At 62.1% G+C, this 20,914-nt stretch overlaps 2 protein-coding genes and 1 long non-coding RNA gene across 5 annotated transcripts in view; 1 reads left to right on the top strand and 2 right to left on the bottom strand.

The window, feature by feature from the left end:
- Window positions 1–3,887, bottom strand: part of TEKTIP1 (tektin bundle interacting protein 1) — a 7,672-nt gene extending 3,785 nt beyond the window's left edge. For both annotated transcript variants that reach the window (XM_017848001.1, XM_017848002.1), the window contains exon 1: window positions 1,454–3,887. In XM_017848001.1, the coding sequence (XP_017703490.1) occupies window positions 1,454–1,596 (143 nt within the window). In that variant the 5' untranslated portion in view covers window positions 1,597–3,887. The remainder of the gene's footprint in view (window positions 1–1,453) is intronic.
- Window positions 3,888–4,503: 616 nt separating this feature from the next.
- On the bottom strand, window positions 4,504–16,766 carry FZR1 (fizzy and cell division cycle 20 related 1). 2 transcript variants are annotated; one of them, XM_017847998.1, is made up of 13 exons: window positions 16,664–16,766; window positions 12,992–13,117; window positions 12,802–12,865; window positions 12,574–12,701; window positions 11,885–11,967; window positions 11,193–11,376; window positions 9,853–9,918; window positions 8,896–8,998; window positions 8,617–8,801; window positions 8,069–8,302; window positions 7,315–7,419; window positions 6,163–6,264; window positions 4,504–5,887 (listed from the first exon to the last, which is right to left on the bottom strand). In XM_017847998.1, exons 1-13 carry the CDS (start codon window positions 16,730–16,732, stop codon window positions 5,846–5,848), a joined length of 1,491 nt encoding a protein of 496 aa, XP_017703487.1. In that variant the 5' UTR covers window positions 16,733–16,766; the 3' UTR covers window positions 4,504–5,845. The 2 variants fall into 2 exon arrangements, with proteins under 2 accessions (XP_017703487.1, XP_017703488.1); XM_017847999.1 differs by having other exon boundaries at window positions 6,172–6,264.
- Window positions 14,616–19,405, top strand: LOC108512661 (uncharacterized). Its single transcript, XR_001880647.1, has 3 exons — window positions 14,616–15,156; window positions 15,702–15,875; window positions 18,636–19,405. It is a non-coding gene; the product is annotated as an uncharacterized LOC108512661 (long non-coding RNA).
- Window positions 19,406–20,914: the final 1,509 nt, after the last annotated feature.

Raw genomic sequence — 20,914 nt, 5'->3', positions numbered from 1 at the left:
CCCGTCTTTATTAAAAATACAAAAATTAGCCAGGCATGGTGGCACATGCCTATAATCCCAGCTACTTGGGAGGCTGAGGCAGGAGAAAGGCTTGAGGCAGGGAGTCAGAGGCTGCAGTGAGCCAAGAGTGCACCACTGGACTCCAGCCTGGCAACAAGAGCGAGACTCCGTACAAAAAAAAAATACAAAACTGAGGCCGGGCACGGTGGCTCAAACCTGTAATCCCAGCACTTTGGGAGGCCAAGACGGGCGGATCACGAGGTCAGCAGATCGAGACCATCCTGGCTAACACAGTGAAACCCTGTCTCTACTAAAAAATACAAAAACCTAGCCGGGCACGGTGGCGGGCGCCTGTAGTCCCAGCTACTCGGGAGGCTGAGGCAGGAGAATGGCGTAAACCCGGGAGGCGGAGCTTGCAGTGAGCAGAGATCCGGCCACTGCACCCCAGCCTGGGCGACAGAGCAAGACTCCGTTTCAAAAAAAAAAAACACAAAATTGAGCTGGGCATGGTGGCACACACCTGTAGTCCCAGCTACTCAGGAGGCTTGAGACAGGAGAATCCTTGAACCTCGGAGACGGAGGTTGCAGTGAGCCAAGATTGTGCCACTGCACCCTAGCCTGGGCAACAGAGTGCGACTCTGTCTCAGAAAAATAAACAAACAAACAAAAAGCTGGGTCTCACTATGTTGCTCAGGCTGGTCTTGAACTCCTGGGCTCAAGTGATCCTCCTGTCTCAGCCTCCCAAAGTGCTGCAATTACAGTGGGCCACCATGCCCAGCCACCATCTTGGTTTAATTTCTTTCCTTGGAAATACAGCAAAGTACTTTCACTCTTCTTTTTCATGGCTGCATAGTATTCTGTAATTGTTTAAAGAATTGCTAATAGACACTGTATTGAGGTCACTTGCATACCTCCAAAATTGCATCTGCTCAGAGCCTCAGGACATGGCCTTGTTTGGAAATGGTTTTAGCAGGTGCAGCTAAGATGAGGTCACCCCGTGTTAGGATGGCCCCAAATCCAGTGCCTGACGCCCTTATAAGGAGAAGGAAACTTGGATGCAGACAGGAAGGCCGGGTGAAGACAGAAGCAGAGACTGGGGGCCAAGGAGTGCCTGGGGTTGCCCAGAGCCACCACAGGCTGTGAGAGGTGTGGGACAGACGCCCTCAGCCACAGAAGGGCCCAGGCCCGCACACGCCTGGATTTCAGAGGGTGGATATTTCTGCGGCCGAAGCTCCCAGTGCGTTTGCAGCCCTTGGAAATGGCTACAGACACATTTGTTCTCGGCCTGTCTCCAGGTCTATGGCCCCCACGGTGAGCGGCCACAGGCTGGAGGGGAACAGGAAGAGCTGGAGGGGACGTCACACACGTGAGCCTTTTAGGAATAATGAGTGACACATGCAAGACCCCAAACCAAACCCCATGTGACCTGACACCCAGGGAGGGAGGGGCTCACCTGTAGAGGGGTGCTGGGAAGCTGGCCTCGAGGGTCCCCAAGGGGACATAGGGCCGGGCAGCCTCTTGCCTCAGGGTTTGCATGTCTGCCTGGGTCCCTGGGGCTCCTGCCAGGAAGGCCTCCGAGGCTACTGTTGACAGCATAAAGGCCACCCAGTGTTCCGGCAACAGCGCTGACCGCTCCCTCCTCCCAGCAGCGGGGTGAGGTGGCCTCAAGGGAGGGGAGGGCTGGAGAGTCCTTCTGAGTATTTAACAACGGGGGGTGACACAGTCTGGGTGGGCAGGGCCAGGGCCACTGCCAGGTGGGGTCCGTGGCTGTGAGCCCCAGCTCTACACACCCCCCACCTGGGGCCTGGCCTCTCCATCTCCACACCTCGAGGGGCTTCCGTCTTCCCCTTGCACCTTCGATCGCAGGAGGCGGTGCCCAGTCACAGGCACAGGCACCTGGCACCCCAGCTCCTCTCTCCTCACCCGCTCACACCCAGTCTATTTGTAAAATACACCCAGGATGAGACCCACACACGGGGCCTCACAGCAGCACAATTTGTGACAACCCGAGGCGGAGAACACCGAACACCCAGTGAGGGTGAGGGGACCAGCACAGCGTGGCCAGCCACGTGCTGGAATGAGATTCAGCCACCAGGAGGTGCGAAGCTCTGACCCAGGCCACAGTGTGGACGCACCTTGAGGCTGTCACGCTCAGAGACGCCAGACCCAGAAGGGCATGCTGTGGTCCCACTTCTGCGAATGTCCAGGACAGGCTGGTCCACAGAGGCAGGCAGAGGGTTCATGGGTGCTGGAATTGGGGAGGGGGACCTGGGGGTGATGAGGTGATGTAACGGGGACAGGACTGCCTTCTGGGCGATGAGAATGTTCTGGAATCAGAGGTGGTGGCTGCACGGCGTGGTGAAGGTACTGAACGCCACCTCACTGAAAGATGGTAGATTTTGTATTTTACCACAATAAAAAAAACAACAAAACCAAAACCCAACAAACATCCAGAAACCTCCTGCCTTGCCTCCTGGCTGGGCCTGGCCGCGGGTAGAATCCGGCTTGGGTGGGGGCAGAGCTTGCACCCTGGTCTCGGCTTCCCCTGCCCCTGCGTTGGGTCCCCACAGAGCCGACCCTGCCTTTCCCATCTGGACAGGCACCCAGGGGCCCCACTCCCTCGGGGTAAGTGCCAAAGTCCTCCCTGAGGCCCACAAGGCCCTGCCCTCCTCTCCTCACTCTGTTCCTCCTGCATGCCAGATGCCGTCCTGCCCCAGGGCATTTGCATGGCTGTGCTCTCTGCCTTTCACCCAGGTGTCCCTGCCTCCTCTAGCCCTGGCTGAAACGCTAGGCTTGCGGTGAGACCCTGATCCAAGGTCGCCCTTTCCCAGGGCCCCTTCCGCACCCTTGTGACGCCACCCCTTCACTTCCTCATAAGCTCCTCTGTCTCTGGGCTGTGCCCCCCAGGCCAGCTCCACATGGGCCAGGTCTGCTCGGTTTCATCATCTCCAATGCCCAGGAGGGGACCTGCCCTGGCTCCTTCACCGTCTTCTCAGGCACCGTACAAGAGTGAGCCTCAAAACCACCTGGGGCCTCCTGGCTGCCAGGCACCCCCTACAGCCTCCCCTGCAGCCCCTGGCCCCCAGGCCTCCTGGCTCCCCCAACCACTTCCCAGCCATTCCTCCTGTTCTCCTCCCAGACCCCGGGGAGGCACCAGCATCCCCTGGGCCAGGCTCCTGCCTCCTGCACCTCATTGCAGAACCTGCAGCAGCCTGAGTTTTTCAATTCCTTCCCTCTCACTGCACCAGCTACGTTCCAGGATCAACAGAAAAGTCACAAACCGCCCTGCGGGGCCCTTGGTCAGCCTCCCGCTCCATCCAGGCATCTCCCAGCCACTGCCAGGATTGCCCCAGGAAGTGATGGCCCCACTGGCCTTGGTCTGTCAGGTGGAGTTGACAGCAGAGGCACTTGCCCCAGCGCTGCTGAGCGGCCCCTGTGCCCCGCAAGGCCTGACGGACGCTCCCCTGGGGCCCCTCCACCCCTTCTCAGCTGTCCTGGGCCATGGGGAACTAAAGCCCCCATTTCCACACAAGCCCTGGCCCGTCATCATGGGCCCCTCCCACCACGGCCTTCACCCCACTTGCTCTGTCCCTCCTGGTCTGGCCAGCCCTGGGGGTGAGCTCAGCCCTGCAGCGCCCACCCTCCCTCCCTGATGGGGTCTGGCGAGCACCTCCTCCCGGGAACAGGGCCGTCGGGCTGGAGCGCAGGGACTCGCCTGGAGTCCAGTCCTTGGCCCCGCAGACTGTGGCCGGCGCCCCGGCAGACCAGGCCGGGAGGGGTCTCTGTGGCCTTCGAGGGCTGAGTTCCCCATCTGTGAAATGCAGGGCTGGGAAGCCCCTCAGAAGTTGCTTCTGCAGCTCCAGGACCAGATGGGGGCTCTAGAACAGGACCGTGTGACCCCACCCCAGCCGGGACCTAGAGCCAGCCAGCCCGGCCACACATGAATCCACGTGTTTAATGACAGCGTCACTGCATTACATGAGAAAGACGGCTGATCTGTCCTGAGAGGTCCCCCGCCCCCCTAGCATGGGCAGAACCAGCCCCAACACAAATCTCGCACCATCCCTCTGGCCCTGCGGCGGTTCCCGGTCCCAGGAGGAGCCTTGGAGGCCCACGTGGGCTGTGCCCTGAGCTGGCCAAGCCCTGAGGCCCACAGTGACAAGGCGGCTCTTTGGCAACTGCAGGGGCTGCTGTGGGCAAGGCGGGCACAGGCGAAGGCAGGGTTAGTTTTCCTATTTAAAAAACCTGAAACAGTAAGACCTTGACCACGGAAAATCCACATTGCCACGTGCACCGGCTCCCCCTGCGTGGGCGGGCGGCAAGGAGTCTGCATCTGCCCGGACAGAGGTGGGGAGACTCCAGCGAATGTGGAAGATCGACCCGCTTGAAATGACGGGGCTTTAAAACCAGGACCCCGTCCCCTAGGCGCAGTGGGTGGGTCCCGGCCCCTTCCCGTCTAGCCTCAAACATTTCCAGGACTGCTCAACAAAAACACAAAACAAATCCAAAGAAAAGTCACAAATACATATGTACACATGCACACCAACCCCACTGGGGACACCAGGCTATTGGGATGTGGGGAGTGGGGGTTCCCAAGCACAGCAGGGTGGCAGGCGGGACCCTCCAACTCCAGCCCGCCCCACCCTTTCCACGTCTCCACCAATGAAATGGGAAGGGGTGGGGGGGCAGGCAGTGCTCAGCTCAGGCCCCACTTCCCAGCCTTGCCTCCCTCCCCGCCTGCTGTGCGGCCTGGGAGCATGAGACAGAGGAACAGAGGAGCCCGGGAAGCTTCTGGAAGGACGGAGGGCGCCCACCTCCTGGACCCCTTGGGTCTCCTTGGCTTCCCCACGGCCGCTGGCGCTGGTGGACAGGACAGGCGAAGACACGGGCAGCCTGGGGGCGGGGGCCACACCGCCGCTGGCCTCCACAGGACCCAGCCACCCAGCAGGCACGGGGGATGCAAGTCTTGTGCGGGGAAGGGGGACGCTGGCCCGGTGAGGGCACGTGTTGAAGAATGCACGAAGACGTGGCATCTGTTGTGCTCCTCTCCAGCCAGGGCAGTGAGCAGGCCCGTGTTCAGTTCTCCTGGGGTGACGAGTCCAGAGCAGACGACCTCCTCCGGTGTGAGGGTGATGCTCGGCCAGGATGCACAGGCCTGTCTGAAGCCCACGGCCTGCCAGGTGATGGCCGTGACACAGATGCATCCAGAGACTGCTACTTCGAGCGGTGACAGCAGAGGTGGCTGCAAGGACACTGTGAAGCCCAGGCGGGGACTGTCTCCTGGATCCACAGGCCGGTTCCGCCAGTGGCCCTGAGCCAACTGCCCAGGCCTACACGTCTTGGTCTGGCCTTGGGTCTGGTCTTGCGTTTGACATGGTGGGACTGTAGCCGTGAACGGGCAGCCGGGGGTCTGAGGCCCCCAGCAATCAGCCCTGGTGTCTGGTGTCTGGTGTCTGTTCCGTGCAGACGTGGGCAATTCCAGGAAGAGCAAGCGGCGCCGGTGGGCAGGTGATGAACAGATGGAGGCAGTGAGGGTCCCAGGGGGCGTCCATCGCTTTGAGTACAGACGGTCTGAGCCGGGACCGTCCAATGTGGTTCTTGCCCTTTAGGAAGGGAGACAGAGCCCCTGATGCTGAGGGTCCCCGACCACGTGCCCACCCCAGATACTGGTGGACATGGTTCACAATCAGGCATTTAATGAGACTCCAGGATCCTCCAGGCCCAGCTCCCCGCCCGCCCGGCCGCCTTCCTCGGGGGACAAGCGCTGGGAAGGCAGGGTCCATGCAAGCTGAGGAGCTGGGGTCCTCTGACGATGGCTGGCGTGGCGCACTCCTGCCCGGCAGGTTTACCGGATCCTGGTGAAGAGGTTGAGCACAGACACAGACTCCTGCAGACACATGGGGATGGGAGACACGCTGAGCCGCAACCCCAGGGAAGAAGCTGCCTGGAGGGAACCTGAGGCTGTGGGGCTTAGTCCTGAGGGGCTGGGAGGTGCCGGTCCAGCCTCGGCCTGCCACACTGCCCCAGACACATGACCTGGAATTTGAGGTACGGGAAGCTCGGAGGTGGGGGGACCCAGGGGAGGGTACGCCAGAGGACACAGTGGGGACAGGGACGACCTTGGGACAAGCTGGGGCGGGGGCGAGTGGCGCTGATACCGACCCACTTTACCTTTGTCGAACGGGTTTTGCTAAAGACGTTCCAGAACCTCAGGGTCTCGTCTCCAGCACCAGTGACGATGGCCTCCCCATCAGGGGACATTGCCTGTGGACAGAAGGGAAGCACCCCATGTCACTGGGCCTCTAGGTGCCTCAGGACAGTGCTGGGGGACTGAAGAAGAGGGGAGCAAGGTGTGCGGTGGCTGGGACCCCCAACCCAGGTTGCATGGGCAGAGCCCAGACTCTGGGACCAGGAGGGAGGGGCAGGCCGGGGCCACCCCAGGCAGAAACCAAGGTTGGAGCCTTTTTGTTTTTTTTTTTTTAATTTTAAGACAGGGTCTGGCTCTGTCACCCAGGCTGGAGTGTGCAGTGGGGCGATCCTGGCTCACTGCAGCCTTGATCTCCTGGGCTCAGGTGATCCTCCCATCTCAGCCTCCTGAGTAGCTGGGACTACAGGTGCACACCACCACACCTGGCTCGTTTAAAAAAATGTTTTGTAGAGATGGGGTCTTGCTACATTGCCCAGGCTGGTCTTGAACTCCTGGGCTGAAGCGATCCTCCCACCCTGGCTTCCTGAAGTGGAGGGATTACAGGCGTAAGCCATCGCACCTGGCCAAGGTTGGAGCATTTTTGCAAAACATAAAGGACACCCCTTGCAAGGTGGGGCCATCCACTCTGAGTAGATGAGGGACTGTCAGATGTGGGGATGAAAGCACAGAACGTGTTTTTCAGGGAAGAAACAAAACCTTGGCCAGTGAGGGCACGTGGGGTCAAGGACGCCTCCTGGCCCCCTTCCAGTGACATGCACACAGTGACTGCGAGGATGGCCACGGGGTCATCTGAGTGGTCAGGTGTGAGGTATTTTTGGCTTTCCTCTTCACCCCTCTTTTTGGGGAAAATAAACAAATGAAGAGGCTGAGGTCCTCCAGGAGGACAGGGCCCACACCTGCAGGGCTGGGGAGTTCAGTAAAGCCCATTCCAACGCTGGCAATACAGCCAGCACCGGATGCCCCCACAGCCAGCCCTGGTGCTGGCTCCCGCGGGGTTTCACATCTGCACAGCATCCTCCCTAAGAACACAGGACAGGTGCTCTGGGGTGGCCATGGCAGTTTGTCCAGAATCCCGGGGCACCTTGAAGTGCCTGGCGTGCACTCACCAGGTACAGCACGCGGTAGGAGTGCCCGGTCAGCTTGGCCACCTGGGTCAGGGAGGGGTACTTCCAGACAAGGATCTGGTTCTGTGAGTAGCCGTGCGTGCTCACCTGGAGGGTGGAGGGGCATGCGGTCGGTAGGGGAACGAGGCCAGGCGCCGTGCCTGCTGCCTCCTGTGTACCCGCCCGAGCCCACGTGAGAGCTCGGAGCCGCCAGCCAGCCAGGGAGAAGCAGGCGATGCGGGGATGTGGCTCGCCTCCTGAGTCCGTCTGGGAGGTGTGAAGGCCACAGGTGTACCCCTCCACCCACCGCCAAAGGCTGGAGCCCAACAAGGACCCACACAGGGCCCACAGCCCCTCTGCCCCGCCTGCAAGTCATCCCTGAGACTCTCCTGGTGACGCATGCCCGGAGAGGCTGAAGCAGGCCAGGGTGCTCCGCAGAGCCCACTTCGTCCTGGGCCTCCCCTCTCAGCAAAAGCAGTGTGGGAGCTCCCCGGCTCCTCCAGAGCTGCCAGGTGTGGTTGCGACGAGGGCCCAGAGGCTCCAAGTCTTGCCCCAGGTGAGGCCCTGATGGGACCCAGGGGCCTTGCCTCCCCCACCCCCGCCCCGACAATTCCCTGCCTCCCTGCCCAGCCTCCCTCGTCCATCTCCCTTCATTGCCTCTGACCCATCTCCCCACAGGCCGCTCTCAGATGGCAGGCGAGGGGCCGGCAGGACACACATCCTGGGCCTGGTGGGAGGCCGGGTCACCCATGCTCACCAGCTCGTTGGCATGCTTGGACCAGGCCAGATTGCACACTTGGGAGCCCGTGTCGATACACTGCAGCGGCTGTCCCGTCAGCGTGTTCCAGAAGCGGATGCAGCGGTCGGCTGTGCCGCCCCCCGAGGCCAGCAGCCCATGCTGATGCGGGGACCAGGCGATGGCCTTCACGGCCGCCAGGTGCTCCGTGTACTGCTGCACAGGGCTCAGGCTCGAGTGATTCCAGACCAGCAGCTGGGGGACAGGGGCTGTGAGGCCAGGGCTGTCCCAGCCCTGTGGTCCCATAGGCCGGTCCTCACAGGGGTGATAACCTGCCCTGGTACCCCACCCCCCACCCCTCCTGCTCCCTCAAGGACCCCTGGGGGCACATGCTCGTCACCCTGTGCCACAGGGCAGGACTGGCTAAGCAGGAAGGACAAGCCCAGGGCCCTGCTGATGGCTGTGGCGTGAGCCCTACGCCCGCCCCCAGCCCAGGCTTCGCCGTTCCTGCCAGCGTTGAGGGGAGCGGCTCCTGGGGAAGGGGAAGTCCAGGCTCAGAGCAGAGGTACCTTGTTGTCGTTGCCCCCTGAGGCGAGGAGCTGGTGGTCTGTGGACCACTTGAGCCCGCACACCTCCTGCCGGTGGCCCTGCAGCCGCCGCTCTGACTGCAGGGGCGGGGTGCGGATGTCCCTCTGCAGGATCATGCGGTCGCGGCTCCCGGACGACAGCTGCTCAGCGTTCCAGGCCAGCGCCCCTGGAGGCCAGGCGGAAGTAGGGGTGAGCCTCTCCTGGCCTCGGGGAGCTGGGGCCTCGGGGAGCTCACCAGCCATGGGACCCGGGCACCTCACCGACGCGTGCCGTGTGGCCCTCCAACATGGACAGCTTCTTCCCTGCGGCCGCGTCCCAGATTTGCACAAAGCCCTTGTGTGTGCCCACCGCCACCAGGTTCCCCTAGGAGCGAAGGCACGGGCAGAGCACCAGCGTCAGGTCTGGCCCGGGGACGGTGCCCGGCTTGGACTTGGTCACGCCAGGCTCTCTCCTCACCGGGGTCTGGGATGGTTTCCCTAAACACTCCTGAATGCGCGTCTCTTCAGAAGAAGCTCAAACCCCCTCAGCACATGCTGGGGTGGCGGGCACGCCGCACGCACGCGACGCCTGGGTTTGTCTGAGTCCAGCCAAGACTCAGGGTATGTGGACCTTCCCACAGGGACGTTTCACACAGAGGGAAGGAGAAACTGCAGACACCGAGCTCCAGTTTCCACACATGCCCAGGAGCTGGGCAGCACGTGTGGCTGTCTGCAACTGACTTTGAGGCGCATGAAAATCCAAGTGGATGGAGGGAGGGTGAATGTACAGCTGGACACAGCGAGCAGTTACGAGCACTAGGGGCAGCCCTGGGCAGCTCTGGGCAGGGGGCACAGACCCTCCCCATGACGTGCTTCAAAGCTGCTGCTGCTGGGATGTTTTCATCGTAGTCTAAAATGGAACTAAAGCCCACTCAACCCTGAGTGGAAACTGGAGCTCCAGGGGAGTGAGTCCCAGGTGGGCAGGTCCCATGGAAGGAACCGGGTGTTGTTTCCCCACTGGTCCTGCCATCCTTTCTGGGGGCCTGGCGGTGCCTGCTCATCCCTGTTACTCCCTCCACCAGGACCACACCAAGGCCGGGGACAGTGGGGGACACAGACCTATGCTTGCACACAGGCGACCTCAGGCCACACACTAGCCCCTGTGGGTTTTCAAGGCTCCCAACATGGTCAAGGGCCCTATCAGATCTCCCAGGTGGGGGCCAAGCCCTCTGCACTCACCCGCTCAGACCAGCCCACGGAAGTCACTGAGTCCCCTTCCACCGAGAGGTCACAGAGCCGCGTCACCTGGAGGCAGAGGTCAGTGTGAGCTTCTTCACTGGTCTCAAAGTCCCAGTCTATCCATGTGTACATTCACCCCTCCACTGTCTCACCCACCCACTCTCCCGTCCGCTCTCCCGTCCACTCTCATCCACTCACCCATCCACTCCCTCAACCACTCCCACCCACTCTCCCGTCCACTCTCCCGTCCACTCTCCCACCCACTCACCCACCCGCTCTCCCACCCACTCTCCCACCCACTCTCCCGTCCACTCACCCATCCACTCTCCCGCCCACTCTCCCGTCCACTCACCCGTCCGCTCTCCCACCCACTCACCCGTCCACTCTCCCATCCACTCTCCCGTTCACTCTCATCCACTCACCCATCCACTCCCTCAACCACTCCCATCCACTCTCCCGTCCACTCTCCCGTCCACTCACCCGTCCACTCTCCCACCCACTCTCCCGTCCACTCTCCCGCCCACTCACCCGTCCACTCTTCCGTCTACTCACCCGTCTACTCTCCCACCCACTCTCCCACCCACTCTCCTGTCCACTCTCCCATCCACTCACCCGTCCGCTCTCCCACCCACTCACCCGTCCGCTCTCCCGCCCACTCACCCACCCACTCATCCACCCTCTCTCCCGTCCACTCACCCGCCCGCTCACCCGCCTGCTCACCCGCCTGCTCACCCATCCACTCTCCCACCCGTCCACTCTCCCGTCCACTCATTCACTCTCTCATCACTCCAGGCCCGTGGGGTCTCTGGGTTGCTCACTACTGGGACTTGGCAGGCTCAAGCGGGATGTGGACAAAAGACACAGACGCAGGGGACACAGGCCTGCATGGGACGAGCGGATGATGGGAGGAAGCGCCAACCCTTGCTCTCCCAAAACGACTTGCCTGGCGTCATCCCCGAAACTCCCCCCCAGCAGTGTCTGCTGCTGCCCTGCACCAGCAACCCAGGCTCCCTGTAGGGACCAGCAGGCCCGGTGCGTCCAGAGGCCACTCCAGGACAGTGACCACTCGGTGGTTATGGTGGCCCCTGGGCTCAGCCAGGCTGGGACACCTGTCGCTTCTCCTCTATGGAGCTGAACAGAGACTGTGGTTCCAGTGGGCACCCCATGCTGCTGCAGATGCCACTGCTGGCGGGGAGGGCCATGGCTGGGAGGGCTGGGGCTAGGAGGGCCATGGCAGGCGCCTGGCTCACACTGCTGCTCCCCGGGTCCCGGTGGGTACACTGAGGTCTGCTGGGAGCTGGGGAGACCCCGTGCACAGGCACAGCCCACGCGGCACCCACCTGGCTGGTGCAGGCGCTCCACAGGTACACGCAGGTCCCCAGCCCCACGCTGAGCACGTTGAGGGACGACCAGTCCACCAGGTTGAGGTAGAAGTCGTCCTGCAGCTCAGGCGCGTCCAGCACCTTGAAGGGGATCTTGGAGATCTTGCGGGTGGGTTTCCGTGGGGACCGGAGCAGCTTCTGGCTGCAGAGGCGGCCACGTGGCGTCCGTCAGCCACCGGACTCGGGTGACTTCTTGCAAACGCAAGTATCTCCTCCCTGCCAGGAGAAGTATCTCCTCCCCTGCCAGTCCCCGGAGCCCAGCCCGGCCCCTCCGACCACCACCACCACCACCACCACGTGATCCTAACCCGGGGACGGTCCCACAGCCCTTCACCCTCAGGTGTCTGGCTGCCCTGGGCCCCCTTCCACAGCTATGCTGGCTCTGCTGCTCACACCTCCTCCAGGCAGCCCTTCCTGACTACACTGCCCCGTCTGAGGCCAACACTGCCAGGCCATGGTGTGCCCTCGGTGAGGAGGTCTCTGGGCCGCTCTAGGCCTGGTGTACACTTCTATTACTGACTATGGCCTCATAGGGAGCTGGGCCCCCTCCACTCTAAGGACTCTGGGGGAGGACACATCACAGCTCCAGGCCACTATGCCCTGGGAAGCCCTCTTCAGCCTCGCCCACCAGGACCCACAGGGACACCCACCTCTTGTTGCTGACGGGAGACAAGGAGTAGGGAGACACGTCATTGCCATCATCGGGACTGGAGCGCTTGGTGCTGAGGGAATACTGCAGAGTGGGGGACGCGCCAGCTGAGCGGACGCCCAGGCCGTAGGACCCTCAGAGCTGGACCCCAGCAGCCCACACTCCTGGTACAGCTCATAGCCCTAAGGCAGGCGCTAAGACCCTGTGCAGAGCAGCTGTGAACAGGAAGGCGCCTTCCCGGCAGGGACTGTGGGCCCCCACCCCTTCCGTCCTCTCTCGAGGGAACCAAGCCAGGCTCTGTGTGATTCTGCCTTCGGGCTCCCAGATCATGTGGACAGAGTGCGGCCCTGCGGGAGCACCCAGTGCCGCCTCCTGCAGGCAGGACCCCACCGTCTCGGGTATTCGGGACCCCAGGTAGCATCGGTGTGGGGACAAAAAGCCCAAGAAGCTGAGCTTGGATTCCTCCTGCACCCACACTTCCCAGCTTACCTGCTGGGCCTCCAGCCTCAGATCCCAGAGGACCAGGGCCGCTGGCCTGGCTAAGGAGCAGGGTCAGGGTCCGAGGGTGGGAAGCTGGGCCATGGCCGGGCCCAAGAAAGAGGCTCGGGGAGGCAGAGCTGGTGCCCAGGAGGTGGGGGCTGGGGAGGCTGCCACTGGGAACCAGTTCCTGCGGGGGTGCCACAGGCTCACCGTGAACAGACCCTTCTTCTCAGGTGTGGAGGGCTGTAGCCTGCGATCCTCGGTCTGCGGGTCCTGCACCTTCTCGATGCCAGCACCCAGCAGCTCATTCTTGAGCAGGGCAGAGTAGGCCAGGCCATCTGTGGGCACCAAGCACAGTGAGGTGAGGTGGGGCAGGGCAGGGCAGGGCAGGGCAGGGCAGGGTGGGGGCCTACAGGGCGGATGGGCTGGGACCCTCACCTTTGCCGTTGTCTGAGGTGGCGTCCTTGGCTTTCCGGTTCTGACTGGGAGACTTCTCATTCTCCTGCAGGGAGGAGAGCAGAGAGGGAGGGGGTGAGGTGCCTGCTTGTTCCTGGCCCTAAAGCAAGGAGGCTAGGAGGGGCCCTGGGCCTCCCGGGGGGTCCCATCTCCTGCCCGGCCGGCCCCTCACGTTGATCCTGTGAAAGTTCACGCTCCAGTTCGCTCCGGCTCTAGAGGGGATGAAGCGGTCTCCGTGCTTGCTGGGCGAGGACACGGGGGAGCTGGCAGGCGTCAGGGTCCGCCGCATCTCCGTGACCTGAAGGGCATCAGTGGAGGGCCTGTTCTCAGCACTGAGAGCCCCCGCCGAGAGCGCCCCCAAGCTAGCCTCTCTCAGCCTCTGGCCACTGAGCAAAGAGGGCTCCGATCTTGAAAACCCAAGTGGAGCCACACAGTCACTCCTGGTCAGGGATTTATGTGCCAGAAGCCTCCGAGAGGTGCCAGGCCCACGGGCAGGCTTGGCCTCCCAACGCTGCCAGGCAGGAGGGTGGAGAGGGCAGGACCATGGGACGGGATGGAACGGCAGGAATGGGGGCCATGGCAGAGGGGACAGAGCCAGGGAGCACAAGACCCCGACTGCCCTCCCAGCGCTGCGCAGATGCCACGCATTCACTGTTTCTAAAAGATGCTGGCCTTGATGGCACAAGACATAGAACAGCTGTGCCCAGAACCACCTGGGAGTGTGGTCCCCTCATCCCCATTTCCTGCCACCCACAACACCCGTCTAACCCTCCAACCCCATCTGACTGCCCCCGCGCCACCCACAACACCCGTCTAACCCTCCAACCCCATCTGACTGCCCCCGCGCCACCCACAACACCCGTCTAACCCTCCAACCCCATCTGACTGCCCCGGCGCCACCCACAACACCCGTCTAACCCTCCAACCCCATCTGACTGCCCCCGCGCCACCCACAACACCCGCCTAACCCTCCAACCCCATCTGACTGCCCCCGCGCCACCCACAACACCCGTCTAACCCTCCAACCCCATCTGACTGCCCCCGCGCCACCCACAACACCCGTCTAACCCTCCAACCCCATCTGACTGCCCCCGCGCCACCCACAACACCCGTCTAACCCTCCAACCCCATCTGACTGCCCCCGCGCCACCCACAACACCCGTCTAACCCTCCAACCCCATCTGACTGCCCCCGCGCCACCCACAACACCCGTCTAACCCTCCAACCCCATCTGACTGCCCCCGCGCCACCCACAACACCCGTCTAACCCTCCAACCCCATCTGACTGCCCCCGCGCCACCCACAACACCCGTCTAACCCTCCAACCCCATCTGACTGCCCCCGCGCCACCCACAACACCCGTCTAACCCTCCAACCCCATCTGACTGCCCCCGCGCCACCCACAGCACCCGCCTAACCCTCCAACCCCATCTGACTGCTCCCCGCCACCCACAGCACCCGCCTAACCCTCCAACCCCATCTGACTGCTCCCCGCCACCCACAGCACCCGCCTAACCCTCCAACCCCATCTGACTGCTCCCCGCCACCCACAGCACCCGCCTAACCCTCCAACCCCATCTGACTGCTCCCCGCCACCCACAGCACCCGCCTAACCCTCCAACCCCATCTGACTGCTCCCCGCCACCCACAGCACCCGCCTAACCCTCCAACCCCATCTGACTGCCCCCGCGCCACCCACAACACCCGTCTAACCCTCCAACCCCATCTGACTGCCCCGCGCCACCCACAGCACCCGCCTAACCCTCCAACCCCATCTGACTGCCCCCGCCACCCACAGCACCCGCCTAACCCTCCAACCCCATCTGACTGCCCCCGCGCCACCCACAACACCCGTCTAACCCTCCAACCCCATCTGACTGCCCCTGTACCGTCCTTTTTCTACGAGGGGTCTGTTATGAGCTGACCAGTGTCCCAAAGCGGATAGTGTGAAATCCTGAGCCCTGCTACCTGGGAATGGGACTCCGTGTGGACACGAGTTTCTTGCAGAGGTGATTATACTCAAGAGGAAATCATTAACATGGGCCTGATTTGAGGACAAGCGTCCTCAGAGAAAGAGGGAAACACGGACACAAAGACACAGGGAGACGGTTCCGGGACGGACGCAGAGGCCAGAGCGATGTGGACACAGCCACGGATAGCAGGAGCCCCCAGAAGCTGGGAGAGGCGGGAAGGGTCCTCCCCTGGAGCCTTGAGTGGGAAGTGTGGCCCTGCCCACACCATGACCCCCGACTCCCGCTCCCCAGGACTGGGAGAGGTTCTGCGAGTGCTGCGTAGGCCCCGTCTGCGGCCTCTCTGGTGGAGCCCCAGGAAACACAGGTTTGTGTAGGATAATGTTCCGTCTGCTGTCACATCTCCCTGCCCCCAGCCTGTGATGCTGTCATGGCCCTGACACTTTGGAGGGTTCCAGGGCTGTCTCTCCACAGCCTGGCACTCCGTCTGGGTCTGAAGGTGGTTCTGTGTCATAAAGTCCAGGCTGTGCTGGGTGACTGCAGGGCGGGCCGGGTGCGTGGGGAGCTCTCTCACACCGCAAATGCCCGCTCCTCACCCATCTCCCGTTCACACCCTGGCCTGGCTGCATCCGTGAGACTCGAAGTACACTGGGGTGGAGAGTGCTGGGTCCTCGCACTGCACCCCACCCTCCACGCACTGCTGGGCCCGCAGGCACACAGGGTGCTCAGGCTCCCGCTGTCCTCCCGGCAGCCCCGAGAGCGCTCCGGAGGTCGAGGGCCAGCACTAGGGCTGCTCGGCGCTGTGGTGCCCAGACCCTCTCTGTGCACAGATACCCCTGTATTCACGCCCCTCTCTCTGAAATCTCTGCGGTTGCAAAGACCCCTCTAATTCTACGCCACTTTTTTCTGCAGTGGTCCTGTCCCTTCACCAACAGGGACCCTGCCACACCACGCAGGATCCCGGATCCGCCTCCCGGACTCTGCCCTGTGGGGACCTCGCTGCACAGGGGCGAAGGCGGCTGTGGTAGGCTCCCGCAGGTCCTGGGACCCAGGCTTTGGGGTCTGAAGCTGAACTAAGCCTTGAAGGTGAGCCTGCCCCAGGCCCACCCAATGCCTGGGCACAGAGGGTGCCGGTGCTGAGGAAGCCGCAATGGGGCAGCCCCTCCCCAGAGGCCCATGCCCCTCAGACCCGTCTGTGCAGGTCAGCCCATGGGGGAGGGACTCGGGACGACGGCAACTTAGTCTTTGAGAATGATGGCTCAGGCGTCTGTCACGGGGAGGGGCTGGTGGCTGTCCAGGCTAAGCCTCATGCTATTCTGATCCAGGCTTCGTGTTGTACAGACGGCCAATGGGAGTCTGGCCCCTCAGCCCCCGGCAGGAGTTGCGTGGGGAGGCAGGTGAGGGATGTGGCTGTCACACAGCAAGCGCCAGCCCCGAGTGCCAGCCCTGAGACCCTGTGTGGCCAGTGGAGTGCCCGGAGCGCAGGGCAAGGCAAACATAGCTGGGCTGGGGAGGAGGGATGGAGCACAAGGAAGGACAAAGCCAGGTCCCCCAAATCCCACAGGGTTCCAGATGCACCTGGGGCTAGGAGACAGGAACGGGTATCCCTAAAGGCTCTGCAGGCCACCCCAGCTCCACCACTCCAGGCCTTTAGCCTCCTCGTCCATCTAAGCCCTGCTGGGCTCTAACTACAGCCCTGGGGGTGGCAGCAACCCCGACAGCCCGGGAGGCGGAGGCCCCATGTGACCTGAGGGACTGGGACCTGAGTGGTTCGTGGGGCTCTAGCGACAGTGGGAGTGCCTCAGGCTGCTGGCCAGGGCAGAGACAGCTGGGGGAGGGGGAGCCACAGTGGTGGGCGGGGAAGGGGCACTCACGCGTGGCATCGTGTTCTCATTCTGGATGACGATCTGGCGGAGCAGGCGCCGCTCATAGTCCTGGTCCATGGTGAGGCAGGGCTCGGCCTGCAGCAAGGTTAGCCTGTGGTGGGAAGGGCAGGAGAAGTCAGTGGGCAGGGCCAGTCACCCGGGGATCTCGGGCTCACCTGCACCTCCAGGCCCTGGGAGCCAGAGTGACTGTGGGCTCCTCCTGGCTCCTCTGTGGGGACCTCCTGCCAGCCCCAGCCTCATTCTGCGTGAGGCTCCCCTAACCCTGGTCTTGGTTGCTGCCGACAGACCCTCCCAGCCAGTACATCCCACACCCTGTCCTCCTGGCCGGGAAAGGGGCTTTCTGCCCTGGAGGCCCCGGTAGGGAGGCGGGGGCTGGGAAGAATCCTGGAGGTCCCAGCAAGGACTCTTCCCTGAGCGTGGGCAGCCTCCATGTCTCGAGGCGCCATGGGGACCCACGTGCGTGTACGTGTGCAAGGGGGTTCGACAAGCCACACCAGCCCTAAGGCAGTGTGCAAGAGCTGGCCATGCACAGACCCCGGGCCAGCCATGTGGGTCCAGGCCCAGGTAGACCAGGCCACGGCTCCGGGGACATCTGCCTCCTGTGGACAAGCCACATCCGCATTCAGCTACAACCAAGGTAACATCCAGGGGCCCATGCAGAGCCCACACGGGACCAGGCTCAGCCAAACCAGGAAGGCCCCTCTAAGAGGGCGGCGTTTATGTTGAGGTGTGAAAAAAAGTGGCAGTGAGGAGACTAGCAAAGGACGTTCCAGAGAGAGATGCACAGCCCGAGGCAGGAAGGGGGTTTGCACGAGAACAAAGTGAAGGTCCGTGTAGGCAATGGAGATAGAAGGTAGCCTAGAAACAACGCTCTTTCCACCAGGGCCAGCAAACCACAGCCCGAGGCCATATGCAGGCTGCTGGTCTGTAAATACAGTGGTTCTTTTTGTAGACAGGGTCTCCATCTGTTGCCCAGGCGGCACAATCACGGATCACTGCAGCCTCAACCTCCTGGGCTCAAGTGTGGTGGCACGCACCTGTGGTCCCAGCTACTTGGGAGGCTGAGGTGGGAGGATCGCCTGAGGCTGGGAATTTCAGACTGCAGTAAGCTATGATCATGCCACCGCACTCCAGCCTGGGTGACAGAGCAAGACTCTGTCTCAAAAAAAAAAAAAGAAAAAAAAAAAGTGAAAAAATTTACCTAAAGTTTACCATCTTGACCACGTTTAAGTGTGCAGTTCTGGCCGGGTGCGGTGGCTCACGTCTGTAATCCCAATAGTTCGGGAGGCCGAGGCGGGTGGATCACGAGGTCAGGAATTTGAGACCAGCCTGGCCAACGTTGTGAAACCCCGTCTCTACTAAAAATACAAAAATTAGCCGGGTGTGATGGCGCATGCCTTTAATCCCAGCTACTCGGGAGGCTGAGGCAGGAGGATCGCTTGAACCCGGGAGGAGGAGCTTGCAGTGAGCCGAGACTGTGCCACTGCACTCCTGCCTGCGTGACAGAGCAGGCCTCCATCTCAAAAAAACAAAAACAAAACAAAAAAAGGACAGTTCGATGGCGTTAATCACATACCCGTGGTTGTGCAGCCACCACCACCGTCATCCCTAGAACTTTCTCTTCTTCCCAAACTGAAACTCTGTCCCCATGGAACACTCACTCCCTGTCCCTCTCCCCAGTCCCTGGTGACTTCTTTGGCAAGTAAGTTCCTCAACCATTAAACACAGAGGCTCTGTCAGTGATGAAAGCTTGAAAGCTGTGTCCCATTCTGCTACTGACATTAAGTGATGATAAAGTTATGTCTAAGGAATAGAAACCCACAGTTACCATGGGACCCAGCACTTCCTAGATACATACCCAGGAGAACAGGGAAGGCACAGGAACTGGTACACAGATGCTCACAGATGCACAATTCGTTAACAGCCAAAATACGGCAAAATCCTACATACGCATCCACAGGTGAGGGACGAACCAGCGCGGCCCTCCACACGCCGGAACACAACCCAGCCATGAAAGGAGTAAGGCTCTGACCCAGGCCACAGCGTGGACACGCCCTGGGGATGTTGCACCCTGTGAGAGACACCAGACACACAAGACCTGGGAGGGCCCTGGAGGAGGCCGACTCACAGAGACCAGGAGGGCGGAGGCGACACCTGCCTTTTTAGGAAACAGACACCAGAGGCAGGCACTGGCTTGCGTCACCAGGTAGGGACAGACCCATGCGGGTTTGGTGCTGCTCCTGTCATCCTGAGCACCACTCTGTCCTGAAATACTGAGGCGGTGGGCCTGATTGCCACCTCCACAGCCCCAGGAGGCCTCTGACGAGCTCCTGGCCTGGGGCTGGAGATAGGATCAACCGCAGGGCTGTTTCTTCTGCAAGAGCCCGCAGGCAGCGCTGCCTGGGCCTGCAGTCACGGGACACATGGGGTCCCTGGCTCAGTCACATGGGGCCAGGCAGGCTCTGAGGGACAGGAGCGTGCAGCCCACAGCCCTGTGTTAGTGGGTTTTCATGGCTTATCTCATGTCCCCTCTGCAAGGCCTCATGGACGGGGTGCCAGCGCCCGCCGCCTGTGCAGATGAGGACAGGAAGGCAGAGTGCAGAGCAGCAATGCCCATGGCCACATAGAAGGCTCAGGGCTCCCTACGTGGCTCAGCCCAACGCACCGGGTGGTCCACGCGGCCAGAGCAGTGGCCAGTAGCTCTCCCACCTTCCAGCCTGGCCCCCCCCCCCACACCGGGGCCAGATCACGTCACCAGCCTCCTCCCCACCCCCTTCTCCCTCACCCAGACTGGCCTCTCCCAACCCACATTCCCCACCGGTTCTCCACAGGGCACAGCCGCCTCCCGCAGCCCCAAAGGCCCACGTGTCCCCACCACACCCAATCACTCCTGGGCCAGCACTGGCCATTCCAGGACGAGGAGAGGCCTAAGCATCTGTCCCCAGTGAAGACAGCCTCTGGGGGACAATTTCCCGAGCGTGGAGCCAGAGGGGCTATAGAGACCTGAGCCCCAGGAGAGCGGTGGGTGTGGGACCCCGGAACTGACTCACATATGAACAGGGAATCTGCGCAGATCCTGAGCCCCCGTGGGTGTGGGCCCCCCGGGACCGATTCGCAGATGAAGGGGGATCTACACAGATCCTCCAGCACTTACAGAAAGGAAACCGCGGAGCAGAGGCCACTTTCAAAGGCAGTACTGTGGCATGAAAACCCCACCCTGGGGCAGGGGCTCCTGGGGGGGGTCTCCATTGGAAGCGCAGTGCTACGTACAGGCCGTGCAGAGGTGGTGCGTGCAGCCACAGAGGACTTGAGCTGCGGCCGGGGGAGGACAGCTGGAAACATCTGCTTCACAGGCAGCAGCGCCCAGACAGCAGCCTGTACCCCTTGGCACACCAAAAACCAGGCAGGACCTGAACACTGAGCTTCAGTGCGGGGGTGAGAGAGCTGCTGCTCAGACTCCAGGAATCCCAGAGCCAAGAGGCGAGGAACTTGTTCAAGTCTAGCAAATCCGAGGCCAGAGGGAGGCCAGCCCTCCGCCCTCCTCGGGTAGATCAGCCACCACCATCGGCTCCATGCAGGTCGCTCAGCACTGACGGCTTCACAGGCCCCATGCAGCCAGCAGGCAACTCACCGGCTGCCGCAGGGCAGAGATGATCCGGACTGCCCAGGGGTGTAGGGTCCTGACCCCAGGACCTGTGCTTAGGCCACCTTGCAGAGCAGCAGGGACTCTGCAGGTGCCACTGAATGTTTCAGAGGGTGGCAGGTGTGGACGGGGCTTCCCGAGACACTTACGCTCCCCACGGTCCTGGAGGCCCTCTCTCTGCCCCGCCCCGTGAAGGGTGCCCTGCCTTCTCTCTTTCCTCTCTGTGCCCCCACGGCCCCTGACTTCTGACAGCCCCATACTGTGTTGGATGTGGTGGGGAGGGTCATTCAGTGACCAACACACACGAACGGAGCCCTCCCAACAAGAGGGCCACAGACCCACCCAACCACTGGAGTGAGCTCCCTACGGGAGGGGCGGTGGGAGAAAATCCAGCTGGTGGAGCAGCGTTCTCGGCAGCGGCTGTGCTGTCAGGAAACCCAGGAAACGCTTTTTTAATGGAGATATGGTCTCCTGCTCTGTCGCCCAGGCTGGAGCGCAGTAGTTTGATCATAGCTCACTGCAGCCTCCACCTCCTAGGCTCCAGCTCCCCTCCCCCCTCAGCCTCCTGAATAGCTAGGACCAGAGACATGCACCAC

The sequence above is a fragment of the Rhinopithecus bieti genome, unplaced genomic scaffold (assembly GCF_001698545.2).
Source record: "Rhinopithecus bieti isolate Rb0 unplaced genomic scaffold, ASM169854v2 scaffold_30687, whole genome shotgun sequence".
In the NCBI taxonomy this organism is placed as follows: domain Eukaryota; kingdom Metazoa; phylum Chordata; class Mammalia; order Primates; family Cercopithecidae; genus Rhinopithecus; species Rhinopithecus bieti.
This window is presented reverse-complemented; position numbering and strand designations above follow the sequence as displayed.

What these genes read in the sequence shown, in the direction of transcription:
- FZR1 (XM_017847998.1), bottom strand. Translation starts at nt 16,732, where the DNA reads ATGGACCAGGACTATGAGCGGCGCCTGCTCCGCCAGATCGTCATCCAG. An exon ending in CCGTGGGCTGGTCTGAGCGG is followed by an intron (nt 8,999 to 9,852) that starts GTGAGTGCAGAG and finishes CTTCGCTCCTAG; the next exon opens with GGGAACCTGGTGGCGGTGGG. An exon ending in GGGCCACACGGCACGCGTCG is followed by an intron (nt 8,802 to 8,895) that starts GTGAGGTGCCCG and finishes CCTGGCCTCCAG; the next exon opens with GGGCGCTGGCCTGGAACGCT.